Source organism: Balaenoptera acutorostrata, chromosome 14, assembly GCF_949987535.1.
Source record: "Balaenoptera acutorostrata chromosome 14, mBalAcu1.1, whole genome shotgun sequence".
Taxonomy (NCBI): Eukaryota; Metazoa; Chordata; class Mammalia; order Artiodactyla; family Balaenopteridae; genus Balaenoptera; species Balaenoptera acutorostrata.
Genome location: NC_080077.1, coordinates 12,728,431 through 12,749,606, shown reverse-complemented (window position 1 = coordinate 12,749,606; position 21,176 = coordinate 12,728,431). Strand labels below are relative to the sequence as shown.

Sequence of the window (21,176 nt, the reverse complement as noted above, 5' to 3'; positions counted from 1 at the left end):
TTCTTTTTTATGGCTGAGTGGTATTCCATTGTATATATAAACCATTTACCAAGAGTTCTGAAAGCCTAGGTGCATAGTGAAAGAAAGGCAGAGGCCCAGGAGCCAGGTGCCAGGCAGGTTGGAATTCCAGCTCTGAGCAAATCACTTAAACTCCCAAGCCTCAGTTTCCTCCTCTGAAAAACAGCCATACTGACAGTGCCTCTGACGTAGGGCTGCAGTGAGGACAGAATGAGTTAGTTCACACTAATCACTAACAATGTTGCCACTCACTAGGAGTATGGGCTCGGAATTCGGACTGCCTGGGTGCAATCTTGGTTATACCTCTGATTAGGTGTGTATCTTCCAGGCAAATCACTCAACTTCTCTGTGCCTCTTCTATAGAATGGGAATAAACAGGGACAAAGATAGCAGCAACACAGGGTAGCTGTGAGAATTAGGTAACGTAATACATGTAACGGGCTTAGCACAGGGCTTGTCGCATAGTAAGTACACAACCTTATGCTGTCTAATTTAGTATTATACACATAGACGCATACACACAAGTTAATTTTTTAAATTTAAAATCCACACAGCTTTTAAAAAATATTTTAAAATCTTGTGTGAGACCTTCAATCTTCTCTCTTCTACAATCTAACAGCAATGATTGGCCTTTTCTGGTTGGTAAAGGAACAGCAAGAAAATGAGTCAAGGCACGAAGATGTTGGGTGAAGGCCAGTGGGAGGCAGCACGTGAGGACCGTGCTAGACCCCGGAGAGTAATAAAAGGACACCTACGCCCTATCTAGCCCAGGTGGTGATGGATGGAAGACCCCGTATCTCCTGGAAGTGAGAGTGGGAATGGGAGTCTGAGGGTTGGGAGGTCAGGAGTAGGCGGTGCTCACAGAGAGACAGCCCCATTTTGGGGAGAGATGCCGAGGCACAGGGCAACAGTCTCCCAGAGCAAACACCACAGTCTGTCAACTCTCCGAACTATGTAATTGATCCACAACTCATTCTGACAATCTTGGACAATGTCTGAAAACATGGGGCCAGGACCCAGGCCCTCAACAAATAGAAGAAAATTGGAGCATTTCCATAGAACAGGCATTTTCCAAAAACGCCAACACTGATGGTTACTTCTAAATCAATAACCCTTGTTTACCAGGATTGTGGCCTAAAAACAGAGCGATGAACAGCTTTTCAGTGACAACACGAATGATGTTGACAAGAACTAAAGATGCTCCCTCCCAGCAGAGGTGGGCACCCAGGCATACAGATCCCTGAAGAATGACACACAGGGCAACAGCCAGGGTGGGGGCTGAGAAACTGTACGGAGTACTGGTCTACCAGAGTTCATGTTCTGAAAATATCCTGGACATATCACCAGGATGCTTAATAGCTAAGCTGTAAAACGGCCTCTGCATTTTGATGGTTTTCCCTCCCTGGGTCGGAAGCAAAGCTAGGTGTCTCACGCCTCACCTTCACCTCTTCCCCCAAATTGCACAGTTTGTGGAACCAGGCAGGAAAGTAGACAAAACCAGAGAAAAAGGAAGCATGCCCCTTCTTAAGTGAATTTCCATAGGTCAAGGAACTAACTCTAGCCTATACTTAGATATAATTTTCACTTCCCTTCTGAACACATCCACCTGAATTTTCCTGTCACTTCAAACTCAGTGATGCCCAGAAGACCTATCATCTCCCAGATGGCTCTTTCCTGACTTTCTAGTTTTTGTCGCTGGTGTTACCACCCAGGTTCACTGCCACATTTCACATCTGCTTCTTCCTTGCCTTGCCTACCTTCCTCACCCCTACCCCAAAACCTTTGCTGGCAACATGAATAATTAGAGGAGTGAGATTTAGAAATACTAAATACTTATCTGAGGCCCCACAGCTAAGATGTGGCAGAGGTGGGATTTGAACTCAAGGAGTTCAACTCCGGGGCCCCTTCCCGTCCACTATGCTGTGCTGCTTTGTGAGTCCTCCTGATGCTTCTTCCAAATGGCCTCCTGCATTAGTCTTTCACTAGAATTGCCCCGTCCCAGCCTCGTCCAGAACCACATCACCCATCACCTAGACATGTAACACCTCCCAACTGGTGTTTCTTGTGTTTAAGTAGTATCATGGGCTAAACTGTGTCCCCCAAACCCCCAGTAGTTCAGAATGTGACTGTACTTTGGAGATAGGATTTTTAAAGACACGTTTAATTTAAAATGAGGTCATGTGGGAATTCCCTGGTGGTCCAGTGGTTAAGACTCCGCACTTTCACTGCAGGGGGTGCAGGTTTGATCCCTGGGTCAGGCAACTAAGATCCCACATGCCGCATAGCACGCATCCCCCCCCCCCAAAAATTAAATAAATAAAAATTAAAAATTAAAAAAATAAAACGAGGTCATGTGGGTGGGCCTTAATCCAGTATGACTGGTGTCCCTATAACAAGAGGAGATCAGGACACAGACACACAGAGGAAAGACCACGTGAAGATACAGGGAGAAGACAGTCATCTGCAAGCCAAGGAAAGAGACCTTGGAAGAAGCCAACCCTGATCTGAGACTTCTAGCCTCCAGACTTTCGAAGGAATAAACTTTTGTTTTGGTCACCCCGTCGTTGGTACTTTGTTACAGTGGCCCTAGCAAACTGATGCAAATATTAGTGTAAAAATCAACTGTCAACCTGTTGACAAAAATTACCTGTGAAATGAAGTCCATACTCCTTAGCCTGGGACTCTATACCCACCCACCCAGCTCAGCCCACTGGTCCAGCTTTCTCTCCCACCCTCTGCCCCAAAGAGTCTGCTCTACTTATTCTTGCAGGAGCGCTGTGGTGTCTACCCAGAGCCCTTGGTCAGTCAGTGAACCCGGCTGCTGTGAGTGTCTGTTGCTAAAAGCTCACGGCTGCCCCCTTCTCTGGAAAACTGCCCTCAGAGGACAGCTGCCACCCCTGAGTACAGCTACCAGGGCCCGTGCTGTGTGGTTACACCTGGGTAACAGGCCAAGACTGGACTCTACCTGAGACAGCACCCGCTGGCTTCCCCTCCTTATTCTGCCTCCCTCCCTCCCAGACAAGTTTAACCTGAAGCACAGGCACTAAATCGCTTTCACAAGAATGTCTGCCACACACTCTGCTTCTAGGAAACCTTGTCTGGGCACCGCCCTTCCCTGATGGTAGCACATCCTCGGTTGGTGGGCGTGTGTCTAAAGAACAGCGTTCCTCTCCTCCACCAAACAGCCTCACATCCGCCTCCCAAATCCCACCTAGTTTTCCAGGCTCCAAAGGGCTCCCACCTCCTCAGGAGGAGGCTTCTTCACCTACCTGCCCATAGCCGCCGCCCCTTCTTCAGAACCTAACATTCACGCCCCTGCACCGAGGAGCTGACAGAGTTGCCGTGTGGCAAGCACTCCATCAACTATCAGTAAAGACCTCTTCGACGTTACGTAACACACTCTGAGAATTCCAAAACTATTGAAAGCTGGTACCCCTTATACTGAGCGATGCAAACAGAAGCAGCTGGGGTGTGATTGGTATGTTCCATTATTATTTAAAAAGCGAACTTAATTATGTGCCCCTTCCTAGCTCCACCCTCCACATCCTGGTCTTTATTTTTCTGTGCCTCCACACCCCTCAGGTACACACACAGGCATATTTCCCGTGCTCTACGCATCACGAAGTGTCCGAACTGATGGCTTGACACCACTGCTGTTCTTTCCACTTGAAGATGTACAATAAAATCACACACAGTTACATATAAATGGCAAATCTCAATCTTATAAAAGGGCACTAAAATGTGATTGCTTTTCACTCATGATTTAGGAATTAAACACTAAGAACCGATGACGTAAGGAAGAGATTGGTCAGGGTGCATGGTCCAGCCAGGTGTAGGCAGTAAGGAGTGCACTGTTTGTAGAGAATTTCAATAATAAAACTCACTGAAGACCGGTCTGCTTTTTATTATCACCCAAGACTGCCAAATCTAAACAACGGAGTGATACAGCTCCCAGCTGGGCGGGTTGATCTCACAGCCCACACCCCTGCCTTTTCAAACCATTGCTGAGGACTCAACCCCATGCGGGCTCTCTAAGATCAGTGGTCAAACTGGATTCCTTTATGTGAGCACGCGTTTGAAACAAGAGAGGAAAAGGACCAGAAGGAACTTTCTGTAGTGCTGGCAGCCACTCGCCACCAAGTGGCTACCAAGCGCTGAAATGTAGCCGCTGAGACCGAGGAACTGAAGCTTTCATTCTAATTGTTGAAACAGACACTGGTGGCTAGTGGCTGCCATACTGCTCAATGCCGAGCCAGCATGGCTATTTTCATATAAGTAAGATCACAGGATAATTATCCATACACAGACTCCTGAAACCAATCAAAGCGTAGTCTTTCTTTTTGGAGACAAATCAGATATTGGACGTTGTTCTTGCGCCGATGCCAGAGGAAAGATTTCAACCAGTGACAGTACCTGGACCAGAGGCGGCTTCCATCGTAGGTTTTTCAGGGGGGCAGGAGTGAAGTTGAAGGAACTCGTGGGCCGCTTCTTAAGCAGCAACACAACTCCTGTAGGATTCTCTCTCAACTTTCTCACCAGATTTTTCAGCTGCCATCCCACCTTCAAAGAAAGAAAATGAGGAGAGGGCACTTGCTCACGAATAACGAAAACTCAAACCTATGAATTTATCTCAAGGAAATCAGCTATGAGCGAATAGGTAGACACAAATCTGTTCATCCTAACACTGCCTAAAATTATGGAAAATTGGATATAAATTGCAAATTTTTTAAATGCATGCAAAACGGTTTAAAAGTTCTAGAGGGGAATACGAAGTCGGAAGTCTCAATGAACAAACTCACCACAGTTTGCTGATTAACCTGAATGACTTCATCACCGGCATGAATCTTCTGAGATCTGTCTGCAGGAGACTATTAGAAACAAACAGAGAGAGACCTGTCATATTTTTTAAACCTTCTACTTCTTTCTGCTTCTATTTCGTCTCCTTTCTTTTTTCTACAGAAAACGAGCAATGGAAATATAATCTTCTCAGGAAACGTTACACGGTGTACTTGAGTTCCCTCAAGGTACACAGCCTGTAGAACTTGGCATGTGGGTACTGGTGTTCTCTCTTTTATTAGCAGTTTGTTATAACAGATAATCTGTCAGTTGGAACAGCCAAGGTTCATCTAAGCTATCGTGAAGAGTGGGACGCACTGTCCACATAATGGGCTGATCAAAGCCATTGGTTCATCTAAAATGAAACTTACCTCTATCCCTATCAAAATTAATCTCGTAAAAGCCGACCAACTGCTAAACGTGGACCAACTGCTTAATGTGTAAAGATCATCAGTGTACCTCTGTCATACCGTTTCCTTTTAAGCAATTATTAAAACTAAATCTTACTTTTACTTAAACTTGTTTTACATGTTATCATAATGCTATTAACATAGAAAGAGAGTGACAATAGAAAATATTTCTTTAGAGAAAATTTAAACTTTTTTGCATTTTCAGGTGGAATTCTAAGTGAATGTGTTGTCACAGTATCAAAACAAAGTCCAGGCTTTGTTGCCCTCAAATAATGGTTTGCTACAAATTTGCAAATATTGATACAAATATATATACATCCACATATGTGTGTACAGACAGATAAACGGATGTAACCTATTTGTCAAATATTTTCCCATAGTTTCTGGTTCACTGACTCAAACTAAACTCTTTATGTTTAAGATATTTCAGATGATTTTTAAAAATGGTTAAAAAAAATTCTGCCAACAACCTTTCCCTAAGCCTAAGATATCATTAGGTTTATTTTATGGAGTTTTGAGAACACTGAGATTCAGTGTTAAATAACTTACTATGTGTCCAGTGTTATGGACACGTAGTAAGTGAAAGATGCAGAATATAATTTTATGCTTATTATGTGGTTTTTAAAATTAAAGTAGTACCTTAAAATTTTTCCCCTGACAAGTTATAATTATATGTTGAAGTGATTATTTCATCTTAAAAGGAATCTGTGCCATTATTTCATCTCAAATTTTTTTCTCTCACTATTTTTCAGACTTAAACATTTTGGCATTTAGTTGTACATGAAATTTGAAAAATATTTTAGAATAACAGTAATGTCGAATCCTTCCTAGAAGTATACGTTTGTTATTATTATTATTATTATTATTATTATTTAATTGCAAAAACAACAAATGCATGGAATAAAATAAAGCAGAACTATGTAAAAAAAAAGATATTTCATATGATCAAAAGAGAAAGAAAGGATCAAACTTTGATGTCAAATCATAATCAAATGTTATCTAAGCCAGAGTGTTTTATTTTGTGACTTATATAGCTGACTGAATCTTCAATTTACAACCATCCTTTAAAAATAGCACCTTTGAACACAGTGATGGGTACAGCAACTAAACTCAAGACACCCTTGCTGAATTTTCTCACTCAGCTGTTGTGATAGGCTCAACAAAGAAATGAGCAAGTTAAAAAAAAAAAAAAAAAAGAGAGAGGAAAAAAAAGAAAGAAAATGAGCAAGTAGTGTTAAACTGTAGAAACAGTCTCTTTGATTTACCTAGGGCCAACGTAAAGCATAGGTAACTATTACAGTTGTTTTTGAAAGCATTTAACCTGCTACCATAACAACCAGCAATGTCTCACCTGAGAGACTAGCATCGTGGGTACCACAGGCAGATGGCTTGTCTCAAATCTCTTTCTATTGAAGCACTTCTTAAACAAACGAATGTATCAAAGCTCCTTTTTGCCCCTGGTGTCAGATGCCTAACCCATGGTTACAGATCAACTTTAGTAAGTCTGATCGTCATCAGTCCAGTCCAATTAATCTTCCTGGGCTGGGGATTCATCTGAGGTACGCTTCACTTTCTAAAAGATGGCCCTGAGGCCATGAAGTCCCTGTTTATAGATATGCAATCTAAAAAACAAGCCCCGGTGTCCTGAACTGACTTCCCTTCTTACGGATCCTCTCTCATTCATTTCTCAAATATCCTACCAAGTGATTAAGAGTTGTGCTTGGCAGAACACTGGTAAAGAGAGAGCCTGATAACCAAAATTCTCCCTAGGGCAGTAGCTCTTGCCTATCTTCACCATGTGCCGGACTATTGAAAAATGATGCTTGTTCTGGTTTGCTGCAGAAGAGTGATGACCTGGAGAAGAGTGCATCCATTCTTCAGAGGCTCACCTACTTCCCAACTCATGTTGGGGGTGGGGAATAGGAGTACGGACGAGGTCCTATCAAGACTTCTGCCAAGGTCTTGAACAACATCAAAAAAGAAGATAGAGAATCACTAGATCCTGTTAGTCTCACCTTGGAATGATCCTGGCTGCTCAGGTAACCTCCAAAAAAAACCCAAAAAAGTGGACAGGAGGCCTGAGATGACCTTCTGGCATTGCTTCAGCCTGGAGTCCAAGATAGAGGGAATGCAGTTTGGGAATTCTGTCCACTATCACCCCCCAACACTAGACTTGCATTAAAACATTCTGACTTAGGGTCGCTTAAGTCACAGCGACCTTAAGTGATAGCCAGAAAGCTGTCCTGGAGCTGGCATTTTTCTACTGTCATTTAAGTGTAAAATGTCCAGCATTAAGTGTAAAATAGCCAGCTCAAGCCCTTGAGAAGTGGACTCTTACCTAACTTCCCACTTTCATTGACAAGAATTAGAAAGTATCTGGCATATTCCAGACACACAATGAACACAAGGTGATTGACTGAAAGAATGAGGGGCATTTTCAAGTGGATTACCAGATGGAAAAAGACAAGTTTTCCCTTTTTTGATCTTTAACAAAATGGAAACCACCTCTCTCTAGGACGACTTGTTTACCATCCTGTACGGAAGCTCTAGGATCGACCACATCCAGGGAAACCCTGAATCTCTCACCCAGTCCCATGATCTAGTAGGAATTCTACAGAATGTATCATTTGACATTTCATAAGGCAGTTTTGTTTAGTTATCTCATCCTTAAAAGTGGCAGCGGAGCGCAGAGGGGGGCAGTGAGGGAGAGGGGTAGACAGTGAAAGGAAGAAATCTGTGCGCCTTCTGGTAATACTATTATAGTGTTTTACATGTTCTTCCGAGATTGAAATTGATTCAAAGACCCAACTGAGTCTGGAACTGCACAGGTCTGGTTGTTAATGCAATCACCAAATTGCTAGACACAAAACTTTAACTCTCTTAAAAACTGAAACGACATTCACCATTCTTCTGAATCTATCCAACCCCCCCACAAATGTACTGAGTGGTACATGAGTATGTTCTCATTGCGGTTCAGCTAAAATATATAAAGTCTCTGATAAGGATAAGGAAGGAGCATTTGTTGTGATTTTTTTTTTCTTTTGCACCATCCCCAGCCTATAAGAACGTCCTGTGCCATTACTGCCTATTAGGTGATGTGGTATAAAAATTCCCAGTGGTCTCAGTGTATTCTCAGTGGAGCTCAACAAAGAATGCTTAAAGACACTACCATCTTCTATGCATTCATCTCCCAGAACTGCACAATTAATTTATAACTCATTGACTGCCTTAAGCGATGCCATTTTTTTCTAATTACAAAAATCAAGTGTGTGTCACAAACCCTCATCAAAGATCGTGCTATTTTATTTTATCAACAGACCTAGCAGCTGAAGCTCAAACTCCAATACATATTTCCACCAGATTAGAAAAGTAGTTGCCAAGTCTCTTGTTTCTTGAATTACTTCCCCTTGTCTTAATTGATTAAATAGTAACTAATTCCATAGACACATGCTTCTTTTCCACAGACGCAGGGAAGCTTTTCAGACATTTCTAGCTTCATATCAATGTCGTTCAAAAGCTAGCCATACTGTAGGTTGCATAAAGAAAGTATTCAATTAGCTCTACTTTTCACAAATTCAAAATGTTTGAGGGGCTAAAGAAAAACCTTTCGGGCTTCCCTGGTGGCGCAGTGGTTGAGAATCTGCCTGCTAGTGCAGGGGACACGGGTTCGAGCCCTGGTCTGGGAAGATCCCACATGCCGCGGGGCGGCTGGGCCCGTGAGCCACAACTACTGAGCCTGCGCGTCTGGAGCCTGTGCCCCGCAACGGGAGGGGCCACGATAGTGAAAGGCCCGCGCACCGCGATGAAGAGCGGTCCCCGCACCGCGATGAAGAGTGGCCCCCACTTGCCGTAACCAGAGAAAGCCCTCGCACGAACCGAAGACCCAACACAGCCAAAAATAAAAATAAATAAATAAATAAAGTAGCTATAAAATTAAAAAAAAAAAAAAAAAAAAAAAAGAAAAACCTTTCATGTAGCAGAATTTTCAAAAGCAAGATAACAGGGTACAAAGTCCCTTTCAGTAGAAGCAGCCCTGCTTTTTCTATTCAAAGGATTAGGGGGGAGAAAAACTAAATTTCAATATCATGCAAATATTATGAAATCCAGCTCTATAAAAAGAATCTTTGTCATGCAAAAATCCCAAAATAGCCACTCTGGTGACACATATAAATTCCATTTTAAAAAAACTGTATTTTACACATATGGTCACCAATTCCAGCTCTTATAAGAGGGATTCTCAACAACAAAGAGATCGTTGTTTTTTGTATTTATGGGTTAACGTTTTCAGGGTGCAAAAATAATAATAATAATAATAATAAACGCAAGGGTGGCGGTGAAAACTGGGCAAGGTGTGTGAACGAGAGCAATAAAGGACAACTTAAAGAATACACTGACGACAGTCGGATAAGCTGCATGCTACCACAGAAATAAACAAGACAGGCACCGTCGCTCCCACTACAGATAATACAACAGCATACAGCACGCACACATTTAAATGAAAAGCATAGGGACTCTGTCAAATCTGTTTGACCACACAATGGTTTTACATTTAATGGATAAGCACTTACATTTTCTGTGGTCCCAGTAATCATGTGCAGTCCATCATAGGTTGATTTGATGTACATGCCCTAGAGTGGGTCAGACATATTAACTCATTACTCCAGCATCGAGAAACAGAGCCGCAAGTGAGACGTAAGCTTATAAAACATTAAAGGCAGTCCCTTCAGAACACCACTCATTTTTCAGTCTCCTGAAACACTGCAAAACAAGACCCACAGAGCAGGAAGGGGAACTCACCAAGGCGAAATACTGGTGAAAGAAATCAGAAACAAGATCTCTTTGATATTATAATTTGTGTACCAGGCGCACAGAATTTTGGTCTAACTCTGGGGACTCGGAAAGAATGTTCTCAGACCTGTTGAATGAATGAGGCAGTTCAAATAAGGCCGGTCCTCTCCCGACCACTTCTCTGTGTAGTGACACAATATATTCAGTTAATTTGGTCTCAGCAGTCCCCGCACGGTAACTTATTCAAGGCACTAACAACCAGACCAGGATGTATGAGCAAAGACTGTTAAGTAACACAACATAGGAAGTAAATTAGAAACAGGCACTCCTGCATTTTAAGGGGGGGCGTAAAGATTAATACGCTCCTTCCTCAAAGGCCCGATAGGCAAACTCAGAGGTGAATGCCTAGCATGGAGGAAACACCTCTGTAGTTTGACACAGCATGTATAAAAAAGAAGGTTTATTAAACTTTGATAAGATGGGGAAAGAGCAAAAGTAAACAGAGCAAAGAGTAGTTGCTCACCCTGGTACCAACGTTGTATTGATAATAACACAGATTCCCCTCGGAAGTCATTTTGACCGTGAACTTGCCCTGCTCAGCAACCTACTGCACTCTGCAATAAGCATCTCATCCAATGCTAACACCTGAACCGCTCTGCCTGTCCTCTCCTTTCCCATCACTTTCATCGGCGGAGTAATTGGCTTCCCCCTCCACACAGCACTCCTCTTCCCAGAGCTTTGCTTGTATAACTTTACCTTCTGAAATGGCAACTCCATTTCTGCCCACGCGAGGCAGTTCTCCGCTTCAATATGTGAACAAACCCATCTCCAGGAACTCTTCTGTGTGTACTCCATTATAAGCCATCATTTACTCTGAAGCCAAGCAGTCTCGGTATGTACATTTCTCCTTACCAAGAATGTGGGCTTGTCAACATTTGGTTGATTTTTGTTTTCTTGTCTGAGAGCAGAGACTGCCCTGATATCTTCCCACAGCTACCTACACACTAGGCACTCCCCTTCCCCCTCCCCCTCCCCCTCCTCCTCTTCATCAATACCAGCCACGGTAGCTGCAGCCACCAATTACTGCACACATACTATTCGTCCAGCATCTGGCACTCAGCATGCATCATCTAATTTAATACATTCAGCAACCCTCTGAGGGTTATTATCATTATTATTATTCACTTTTGACAGATGAGGAAATTGACACATAAAGAGGTAAAGTCACTTGACCGCTGGGATTTAAACCACACTCTCTGACTCAAAGCCTCTAAGCTCATCAATGGGCCTCACAGTTTCCTCACTTAAATTTCAGCAGATTAACCATATTGGCTGCACGCTAGGTATTTGGAGATGTAGGTACCTAGGTGCTGATCTAGGAATCTACCTGTATGTATTCTCAGGGCCTGTTATTACAGAGCTCATACATTACTTCTAAGGCATTTCTGAACTTTTTTTTAAGAATCATTTCTTTCACCCAGTCTCTTCTCAGCCTAAGTGGTAACAGAGACTTCAAAGCAGATGTTGTTTTGTACCCAGAGACCATCTTTCCTTTGTGGAAATGTTTTCTCTCTCCTTGCATTGCTAAGACCTAAAAATAAAACTGTTAAGACAATTCCTTCGAGATATGAGTATATAGTTTTAAAACACTATTTATTTTTATACTTTGAAGACATAAAACTTATCAACACTTCAAGATGGCAAATTCCTAACTACATAATGGAAGACAGTCTAATTGAATTCTACTATTCAGAATTCTAGTGAAAGCAATAAGGAATTTAAAAAAACACACACACATACACACCAACTTTAATAAATGATCATGTTATTTGAAAATAAACAAGTGTTGCCAGAATTCTTACCAAGCCTTCCCCGGGTTTAATGTTTGGTAAGTGAACTTCTTCCAGACATGCACACTGGCTCATAACAGGATCCGTGGTAGATCGGATTGTTTTATCACAGATGCCATTTAAAACCTTGACCTAGAGTTGGAGAGGCAAACAGGGAAGGTTCAATCATTAACCAAGTTTATCTCCGGCTGAATTTTTTTTTTAAATGCACTTCACCTATCATCTTTAGCTCTGGTTGTGATAGTACTGTGATAATACTGCTCAGTGAACACACGGCACTTGGGTTCCATATTTGCAATGTGTGGGAATAGTGCCACTATTTCAGCTTTGCTTAAAAAGTGCACCTTTTATATTAACTCGTGTACAACCACTGAAGCGCACAGGCTGGGCAGAAAACCCCTTTCAGCAGTTAAAGAGTCCTGTATTCCCCAGCCATCTGTGTGGTTTTTTAGGGATTGCTCACATTCTCCGCATACCAAATACGGACAAGGTAAAAAAATATATACTTTTGCCTGCACCTTTTTTTTAATAGATTTTATATTTTAAACTGTTTTAATTTTAGAGAAAAACTGAGCAGATATTAGAGTTCTATATACTTCTTTCCCTACCCCAACACAGTTTCCAACACAGTTATATTATTAGAGCAGTTAATAATAACAACATTTTATTAACATCTTGCATTAGTGTGGTACATGCATTACAACTGATGAACCAATAGTGTTACATTATTGTTAACTAAGGTCTGTAGTTTACATCAGGGTTCACCCTTTGTGGTGTACAGTTCTATGGGTTTTCACAAATGCGTAATGTCATATATTCACCATCACAGTATCACAGAGAAGAGTTTCACTACCCTAAAAATCCCCTCTGCTCCACCTACTTGTCTGTCCCTGCTCCCCCACTATGAAGCCCTGGCAATCACCCATCTTCTTACTGTCTCTATAGCTTTGTCTTTTCCAGAATCCTACATAGCTGGAATCATACAGTATGTAGCCTTTTCAGATTGGCTTCTTTCACTTAGTCATATGCATTTAAGATTCCTCCATATCTTTTCATGGCATGATAGCTCATTTCTTTTTATTGCTGAATAACATTCCATTGTCTGGATGTACCAGTTTGTTTACCAGTCACCTACAGGACATCTTGGCTACTTCCAAGTTTTGGCAGTTAGGATTAAAGCTGCTCTAACATTCTGTGAAGGTTCTTGTGATATAAGCTTCTTTCATTTGGGTAAATACCTAGGTGTACAACTGCTGGATCGTAGGGTAAGAGTATGTTTAGTTTTGTAAAAAACTGCCACAGGGTCTTCCAGTGTGGCTGTACCATTTTGCATTCCTATCAGCAATGAACGAGAGTTCCTATTGCTCCACGTTTGGTGCCGTCATGTGTTGGATTATAGTTATCCTAACAGGTGTATAGTGGTACCTTGTTGTTACTTTAATTTGCAATTCCTTAATGAAACACAGTGTTGAACATCTTTTCATATACTTATCTGCCAGCTGTATATCTTTTTCCATGAGGTGTCTGTTCGGATCTTTTGTCCACTTTTTAATTAGGTTGTTTGTTTTCTTATTATTGAGTTTTAAGAATTCTCTGTGTATTTTGGCTACAAGTCCTTTATCTGATATGTGTTTCAGAAAACAGTTTCTCCCAGTCCGTCGCTTGTCTTTTCATTCTCAGTGCATTGATGGAGCAGTGTTTTTCATTTTAATGCAGTCTACCTTATCCATTTTTCTCTCATGGATCGCGCTTTTCGTGTTGTATCTAAAAACTCATCGCCAAACCCGAGGTCACCAAGATTTTCTCCTGTTATTTCTAGGCATTTTATAGTTTTGCGTTTTACATTTAGGTCTATGATCTTTTTAGTGATGGCTCACATTCTCTGAACGCCAAACACTGACCGGGTACAACTGTAGAGACGTGAGGATCTCTATTAAGTGGTCCCCGTGTAGAAATCACAGTGGCTACGTGTGGTTACTTCTCCCGATCAAATTCATCTAACCTTTGAAAATTAAACAACTAAAGAAATCAGGAGATTCCAAAGAGTGATTTTTTTTTCCCCAAGGGGGAGAATCCAAGAAGTGACACTTTTTACATTCCTCCAATGTGTTTAGCCTCCCTATTTATGGAAAATATATTTATAGCAGTTTCATTGCTAAATTCCTCAACATCAGTAGGAGGAAGGCCTTATCAAAAGAGCACAGGCTGGCTTATGTCAAAAGGAGGAAGCGATGATGAATAGTTACAGAATGCTCTTTAAACAGTCACAGTACATCTCCCTTCTATCATGAGGTTTTTGCCAAGATTTTTGTTTTTAAACAAAATGGTCCTAAAGTGAAATCTGCACAACAGTTTAACCCTGATTAACAGGCTAGTTAGTAATTTAAGTATAATTGTACCCTGATGAAGGGTTCAGAGCAGGGAAAAAAAAGTAAAGCAGAGACCCCAATATACCCAATTTAAGCACAGGAATTTTCACAGGAGTTGGTCTTATTGTTAAATAACTTTTATTCTTCCTTTTCCACCTAAATTAATAGACTCATATCCCAAAAGCCGATATTACGAAGCATATCCTGAAATAATTAGCCACAGTACATTTACTTTAATTCACGTGATTCCCACTGTTTTGGGAAAAGGAATTTTACTGTAACTTTTAGAAGGTATACTTACTACAGCCAAAACTTTATCTTCCATTTCTGCTACAAGGCAATCCTAAAGGAAGAAAGAAGAAAATGAAAACTACAAGAGCTAAAAACTTTCAGAAACCGTTGGCTTAGCTCACTAGATATTTCCTGGGGTCCAAGGAGGTCCCTGACACACCTCCCACACTGCAGCCTGAGCAGTCCTGGACCATCTGGAGGAGAGACCTGGATGGGAGAAGAGGGCAGAGCAGGAAAGGAGCTGACATTTGACTCCTCCTAAGATTTCAATCTCTCCTGACCCAGGAGGCTAATCATCCAAGGAACCCATCTGACCAATTATTTGATCAGAAAGCCTACAAAAATCACCAGAACTGAAAATCCACCTACTATCCAGACTGTACAGAGAGTAGGAAGCCAGAAGTCAGAGTCCAAGAAAGTTGACAATGACTCTCAAATGTGACCCCAGGCTGAGCTAGCACTGGGCCAACAAGCCTGGAGTCTTTAGCTCTGGGCCTGCCCATAAGAATAGCTTTCAAATAAGGGCTTGAGTAAACTTAGCCACAGAGTTTATTTTAAGCACCAGTGAGATTAAATCAGATATTTCGGTCCTTAATAGATGAAAAGCGTTCAACAAAACGTTCATTAACACACTGCCAGAAAAGTGGTCTTGAGGTATGCTATTGATGACATCAAAGAATGGGCTGGAATGCAAAGCATTGTTTACTCAGCTTAAGAACAAAAGACTCAGAACCTTATGAACCCAGTTAGCTGATTATAGGAATAACCATTGTCCTGTGGAAAAGCAGCCAAAGTGAAACTGCCAACGTGAAACTCTCAGTTAGCCTTCTGAAGCGTTACCTACAGCAGATTTCAATCAACATGGCAGAGTGCATGCAGAAGAAGAGGGAGATCAACGAGATTCTTGACAGTTTACTTGGCACCATTCCGTAAATCCCAAACTGGGGCACCCTAAGGAAAATGCGAATTATGTTATGTACAGGAAGGATACTGATCAACTCTGTTGGATTTATCAGACAAAGATGTTCACTTCAATCAAAATGTCATTTTAGGTCATTTTTTACTGCCACTGGGGGTAGGGGTAAAAATGTATGATAGTCTACCCTATGTGACTTTATAATCAGATTTTAGGTGCCTTCTTCTTAAAAGGTTTTTAAATTTTCTCTACTAGGTAAAAATGTGGGAAATAATAGTCACTCTACTGTTCCCAAAATTTACACAGACTCTCAGGAAAAGAGCAGCCTAGTGAGAAAACACTTAAAAAGAGGAAATTTAGGAATGTAGTTTTGCATGTGTGAATCTGATATAAATTCAAACTCCAGGAGCAACTGCTGTAAAATATGAATGATTACAGTTCAAAAATGTGCTTTTCGGCCTCCATCTTGTGCGTGGAACTAAACCATCAACTACCGTGATGGCCCCTCCCCTACTCACACCATCTGAAGGACGGAATTCTCAAAGAAATGTCAACTTTAGCAAAACAGAATACTTACACAGTCTCGTGCTAGAAATAAAACTAATGATTTGTGTTTATGATTTTTCACTACACATCCCAAATGATACGAGGGCTGCCATCCTCAGGAGGTAATCACCCACAGGCAGAGAGCTCCTGGCCAAACACCAGGGCCCAAGCATCAAGGTGCACGTGTGACCTCAGGGTCCCTCCAACTTGATTCCCTGACGGATCCGAGGAGCCACCAAGAAAATGGGCTCCTGTGGTGACGGAGCCAGTGGGCGAGGAGCACGCCTGTCTCCACGAACTGTCCAAGGCAGCGTGTGAAAGCGCCGCTTTTTACCTTCCGCCCCCGTGAACGTGGGTTCCCACACCCATTCCTACCGGGAGGAAGCAGCTGCAGGCCTGACTTCATGCTATTTGGCATGAAGGCAACAGAATGGAAAAAAGAAGTACTGGAACCAAGTCAGCCCTTCACGATCCCGACAGCAGGCCTGAGCTGTGTCACATTCTTTGGTCACCTGGGCCGGCGGACTCAGGCCAATCACCCTGGCAGAGACCCAGCCAGGGCAGCTAGCAGCTGCCCCTTCTCTGCCGCTCTTCCTTATTCTACTCTCTTGCTAACTGAGGAGCCCTGGGAGATGGGTTTAACCTCTCCATAGCTCAGTTTCCTTCTCTGTAAAGTGAGGATGATAAAACCTGTCTCAGAGAACTGTTGAGAATTAAACGTGATAACACACATCAGGCAGATACTCCATACCTGAGACCCAACCAGCTCCCAACAAATGGTCTCCTGACCTGCCCTCCTCTGCTGGGTGGTATGCTTTCTTTCCATTCAGTTTTTCTGGGCTCTCTACTGCTCAGCATTTCTTCCTACACTGGAACCCAGCATCTGCCACTGCCATGTTGTCTCCTGCCAGTTTTCATGCCCTCGCAACTTCAGGAGGACAGATGAAGGAAAGAGATCAGAATCCCTTCCCACCAGGAGACTTCACCTGAAATTATAGCCTGAAAACTAGATGGAAGGTCTATCCATGGACTCGGCATGGGACGTAAGTGAATCGCTTTGCTATACACCTGAAACTAACACAACATGGTGAATTAACTATACTTCAACTAAAAAAAGGAAAGAAAAAAAGTTAATTAGCATAAAGAAGAAGAAGAGTGCCATTTTCTTAACGGGGGAAGAAAACAACAACTGTTTATCCTTCCAATCTGGAGAGGTACACACTGTCATCAGAGGGAAGGATGCAGAGAAAGTAACAAGAAAGAGGAGGGGAGAGTGGCAATATGTGGAACAGAGAAAGAAGAAAAGGGACAAACAAATGCCTGTCTTCACACACAGGGACACAGCGAATACAGACTCTAGGAGAACACGTTCCTTGTCACCAGAAATAAAGAGACACAGCTTTTATTCCTTCAATTCCCCAGGAAAAAAAAAAGCAATAAATGGAAAAGGCAGGTTTCTTCCTAAAGAGTCAACAGATCTTTTGCCAAGAAGTTTGGAGAAAAACTGCACTTCCCGCAGTTGTGAGAGGGTGTGAAACCCCTGGCAAATTCAGCCTTGCTGCTGCCACGACACCACACGTGGAAAAAGACATTCCACTCATCCTTCAACTGTGCACACAAATTTTACTACTTGCCAAAGCAACTACGCTCTCCAATTACTACAGAAAACACACATCCGTCAAGAGCTAAACATGTTTTTCAATCTAAGTTCATAAAATGACATTCCCATATATATTTACACATTGCCAGTCTTAATCCTTAAAAATTGTTCAAATTTAAATAAACTAAAAAGTACCAGAAATCCCAACATATTTGTTAACTTTGTCTTCTTCTTAAGCCATCAAGTTCGGCTCCAGAAAAGCAGTACCAGAAAAGATTTTTATATTTCCTACTATAGGCTATTATTTCTTAAGTAGGCACTGTGCTATACATATATCTTATTTAATCTTCATAATCTTTTGAGGTAGGTATTACTATTTTTTAAATATTCTATACTACTTCTCTAGGTCTAATTTTGCATGAATAAGTAAATGCAGTCACATATATGCTTTTTGTAAGTGAATAAGTGTTTTCTGTTCTTTGGCTTGCCTCCTACATTCTCTCCCCACTTTTCTCCCAGCCAAAGTAAACCCAACTTTTCTTCCAGCCAAAGTAAACCCAACTTTTCTTCCAAATTGCCCACTGTATTTATATATTCCTTTGTATATAGGTTTTCAGATGTATTGCATATTACAAATACATATATACATACATTTAAAAATTTTTTGGTCACCATTTGTCTTCCTCTTACACTTTTTTTCCCTTTTTTCTTACTCCACAATAACTTGTAGAAATTCCAGCAAATCATCTGGTAAGGTAACTGTTAGTATTCCCATTATACAGATAAGAAAATTGAGACTCATAAGTTTGAAGTGACTTGTCCAATGTCCCAGGGCTAAGTAATGGTAGAGGTAGGATTCGAACCCATAGCTGTCTGTCTCTGACGCATATGCTCAATGAGCACCAAAGGGAAAACAAAAACAAAAAATAAACACAAACAGAAACAACACCTGTTGTGTCCCTTAAGTTTGGGTTAAATTTTTCCTGATAAGCAACAAATTCTCAACAGCTTATTTGTCAAAAGCATTATCTCATTCGTTTAAACACACATTTAAAAAGTACCATGAATCATGGGCCAGGCATCATGCGGCCCCAGTAAACAGGGGTAAGTGTGATGAGGATGCCCAGTGGGCACCCTTCTGAGCGGGATCTGTACCCCTGGGCAGCCTCTACCGCAAATGCCAGGACTTGGTGGCTACGTGATGAATGCACCATGATTGGTGTCAGACTCTTTCTGTCAAAATTATTTTATGCACCATAAAAACGAGCTGAAACTCAGAGCCACTTTACTGCTCTGAGCGTTTTCCGAAGAACATGGCCTCAAAACCATAACGATGAAGTCCCACGTGCCTCAAGTTCAAGGGCTGCTCAGGACTGGACCTTAAACAACAGCCAAACTTCACTCTTCATGTTCCGGGAACAGACAGAAAGCACATAGCTTTTCAGAACTGCATCTATTTTATGGCATGGTTAGAACTGAGGAAAGGATGTTCTTTACTTTTTGCCAAATCAGCAGGGGAAACAAATGTGCAATCACAGAATTTTCAAACCTAGTGAGATGTGAAAAAAGAACAAGTTCTTCCTTATATTTTATGGCCTCAACTCAATTCAAAAATAATTTTACAACAGTCTGCTACATGCCAGTTAATATCTTCCTGGTCTTCACTAAGATGCGAAGGTCTGGCAAATGAGCTGTGTGTGAAACTGACGTGTCACTTCCAAACCAGAACATTTGTCAGTGTGAGAATCACCGAGGTTCTCTGTCCCTCTGCCCCAGAGACAAACAACATAAGATACTGGTTGTTCTGTCAGCCTACAACCTGAAGTGAGGCGAGCTGAAGCAGATCCCTCAGCTGACCCATTTGGATGTAGATAATCCAGGAATAAATTGCTGAGGTTTGGGGGCTGTTTGTTACTGAATCACCACCAAGCTCCTCCTGACTGGTAAACCTAACCACCAGAGGTCAAAATGAAAAGAAAATTAACAAGCAGATACAGTAACATACTCAGAACAAAGATTATGGTGAAATGTAGTTACTCCAGAATTTCTATTTAAAAAAAAATTAAGTGCTCTAACATTTTAGAGAAAGTACAGGGCTATTAGCTCAATTATTTTAAAGCAAAAGAAGGTAATCTCTGATGTAAAGGTCACTGGTCATTTTTCACAGAAACTATCTGTAAATTCATCTAACTTAAAGCCCTTCATCTCTCCCCAGCTCTGATGGGGGATAAAGGGGGAGAAAGAAAGAATGGTACTTCATACCTGCATGTAAACCCTTTGAAGAAAAGAAAAAGGGGAAAAAAAACTTTTAGAAAACACCAGTGATGTACTGACCTTCTGGACTGTAGTGGTCAGATCCAAGCAAAGCTGAATGATTTTGTTCTTCGTTACTGAGAAATCAGTGATCCCTGTAAATGGAGCCCTAGAAAGCAACGAAAATTCTCTTTAAAAAAAAAAAAAGTGGAGAGGATGAACCCACTGGGATCCCACACTGTGTGTTAACAAGCACAGCTACACAACAAGCTGGTTTAAATTGTTATGTAACTGTTGCCTCTCAAGTAACACACAAAATAGGAATCTGAATAGAACAGAGACAGAGAAGTTCTAGATAAAAACACATCCAAAAATGAGCCAAGAGAATGAACATCCCTTCAAAAGTCAACTGACAGCCTTCATACAAGCAAATAATCAGTAATGTTTGACCTCAGTAAAACTCAACTTTAACTCTTCTCTAAGCTGAGGTTAATTTGTTCCTGCTATTCACCTCAGGAACTTCCAAAGGGACCCTAAAATGGACCACTGACCCCGAACTCCTGGACAGGTCCAATGGCAAGGGCAAGAAAGGGATAAAGGTTCCTCTTCCTCAGGCAAAATACCGACTTCTATGCATCTCAGACCCTCCTTTTACCGGACAGTAAAGTACACCCATCACTTACCGGTCCAGCCAAGCTAACAAGGCCTTGGCAGCGCCTATGAGCTCCACCACAGAAGTCAGGAACTCATTGGGGGGCTTGTGGGAGGTGTTCCCATCATAGGCTGGACTTTTTCTCCGGCTGCTTATGTAATTCTGTAAATTGTGGGAAGATGCTCGCAGTTTCAGAACCAAGTTCTTCATATTATCGGTTTCAAGGCCATAATTCTGGAAAACAAAATCAAAGGGAAAAATTCAAAACAATCAACAATGTCCAAACTCTCGTAATAACCAAAAACCCACTGAGTTACCTGAATAACTCCTACGTCAGCCACAAAACCCTACATGATTTGCTCACAGTGCTGATCTCACCCACGTGGGCCACACCAGCCTTCCCTCTGTTCATCTTGCCTCAGGGACTTTGTTCTCGCTAGTGTCTCTTCCCGAAATTCTCCTCCCACAAAGGTTGGCATGGACAGCTCTTTCCTATCACATCCTAATTAGCCCAAATGTCCCCTCCTCTTCAAGGCTTCCAGGACCATCTGGAGCAGTTTCTCAGCCTGGGCCCTAGTGACATTTAAAGCCTAATAATTGTTCGTTTGGGTTGGGGGGTGGGATTCCTGTAGATGGTAGAATGTTTA

General features: G+C 41.8%; 1 protein-coding gene across 3 annotated transcripts in view; it reads right to left on the bottom strand.

Annotated features, from left to right (window-relative positions):
- CNKSR3 (CNKSR family member 3) overlaps positions 1-21,176 on the bottom strand; it is a 101,110-nt gene that overhangs the window by 9,079 nt on the left and 70,855 nt on the right. For all 3 annotated transcript variants that reach the window (XM_057527566.1, XM_057527567.1, XM_007186132.2), the window contains 7 exons: positions 20,561-20,763; positions 19,959-20,046; positions 14,573-14,614; positions 11,915-12,034; positions 9,833-9,892; positions 4,818-4,886; positions 4,432-4,578 (listed from right to left, as the gene is read on the bottom strand). In XM_057527566.1, the coding sequence (XP_057383549.1) occupies positions 4,432-4,578; positions 4,818-4,886; positions 9,833-9,892; positions 11,915-12,034; positions 14,573-14,614; positions 19,959-20,046; positions 20,561-20,763 (729 nt within the window). The remainder of the gene's footprint in view (positions 1-4,431; positions 4,579-4,817; positions 4,887-9,832; positions 9,893-11,914; positions 12,035-14,572; positions 14,615-19,958; positions 20,047-20,560; positions 20,764-21,176) is intronic.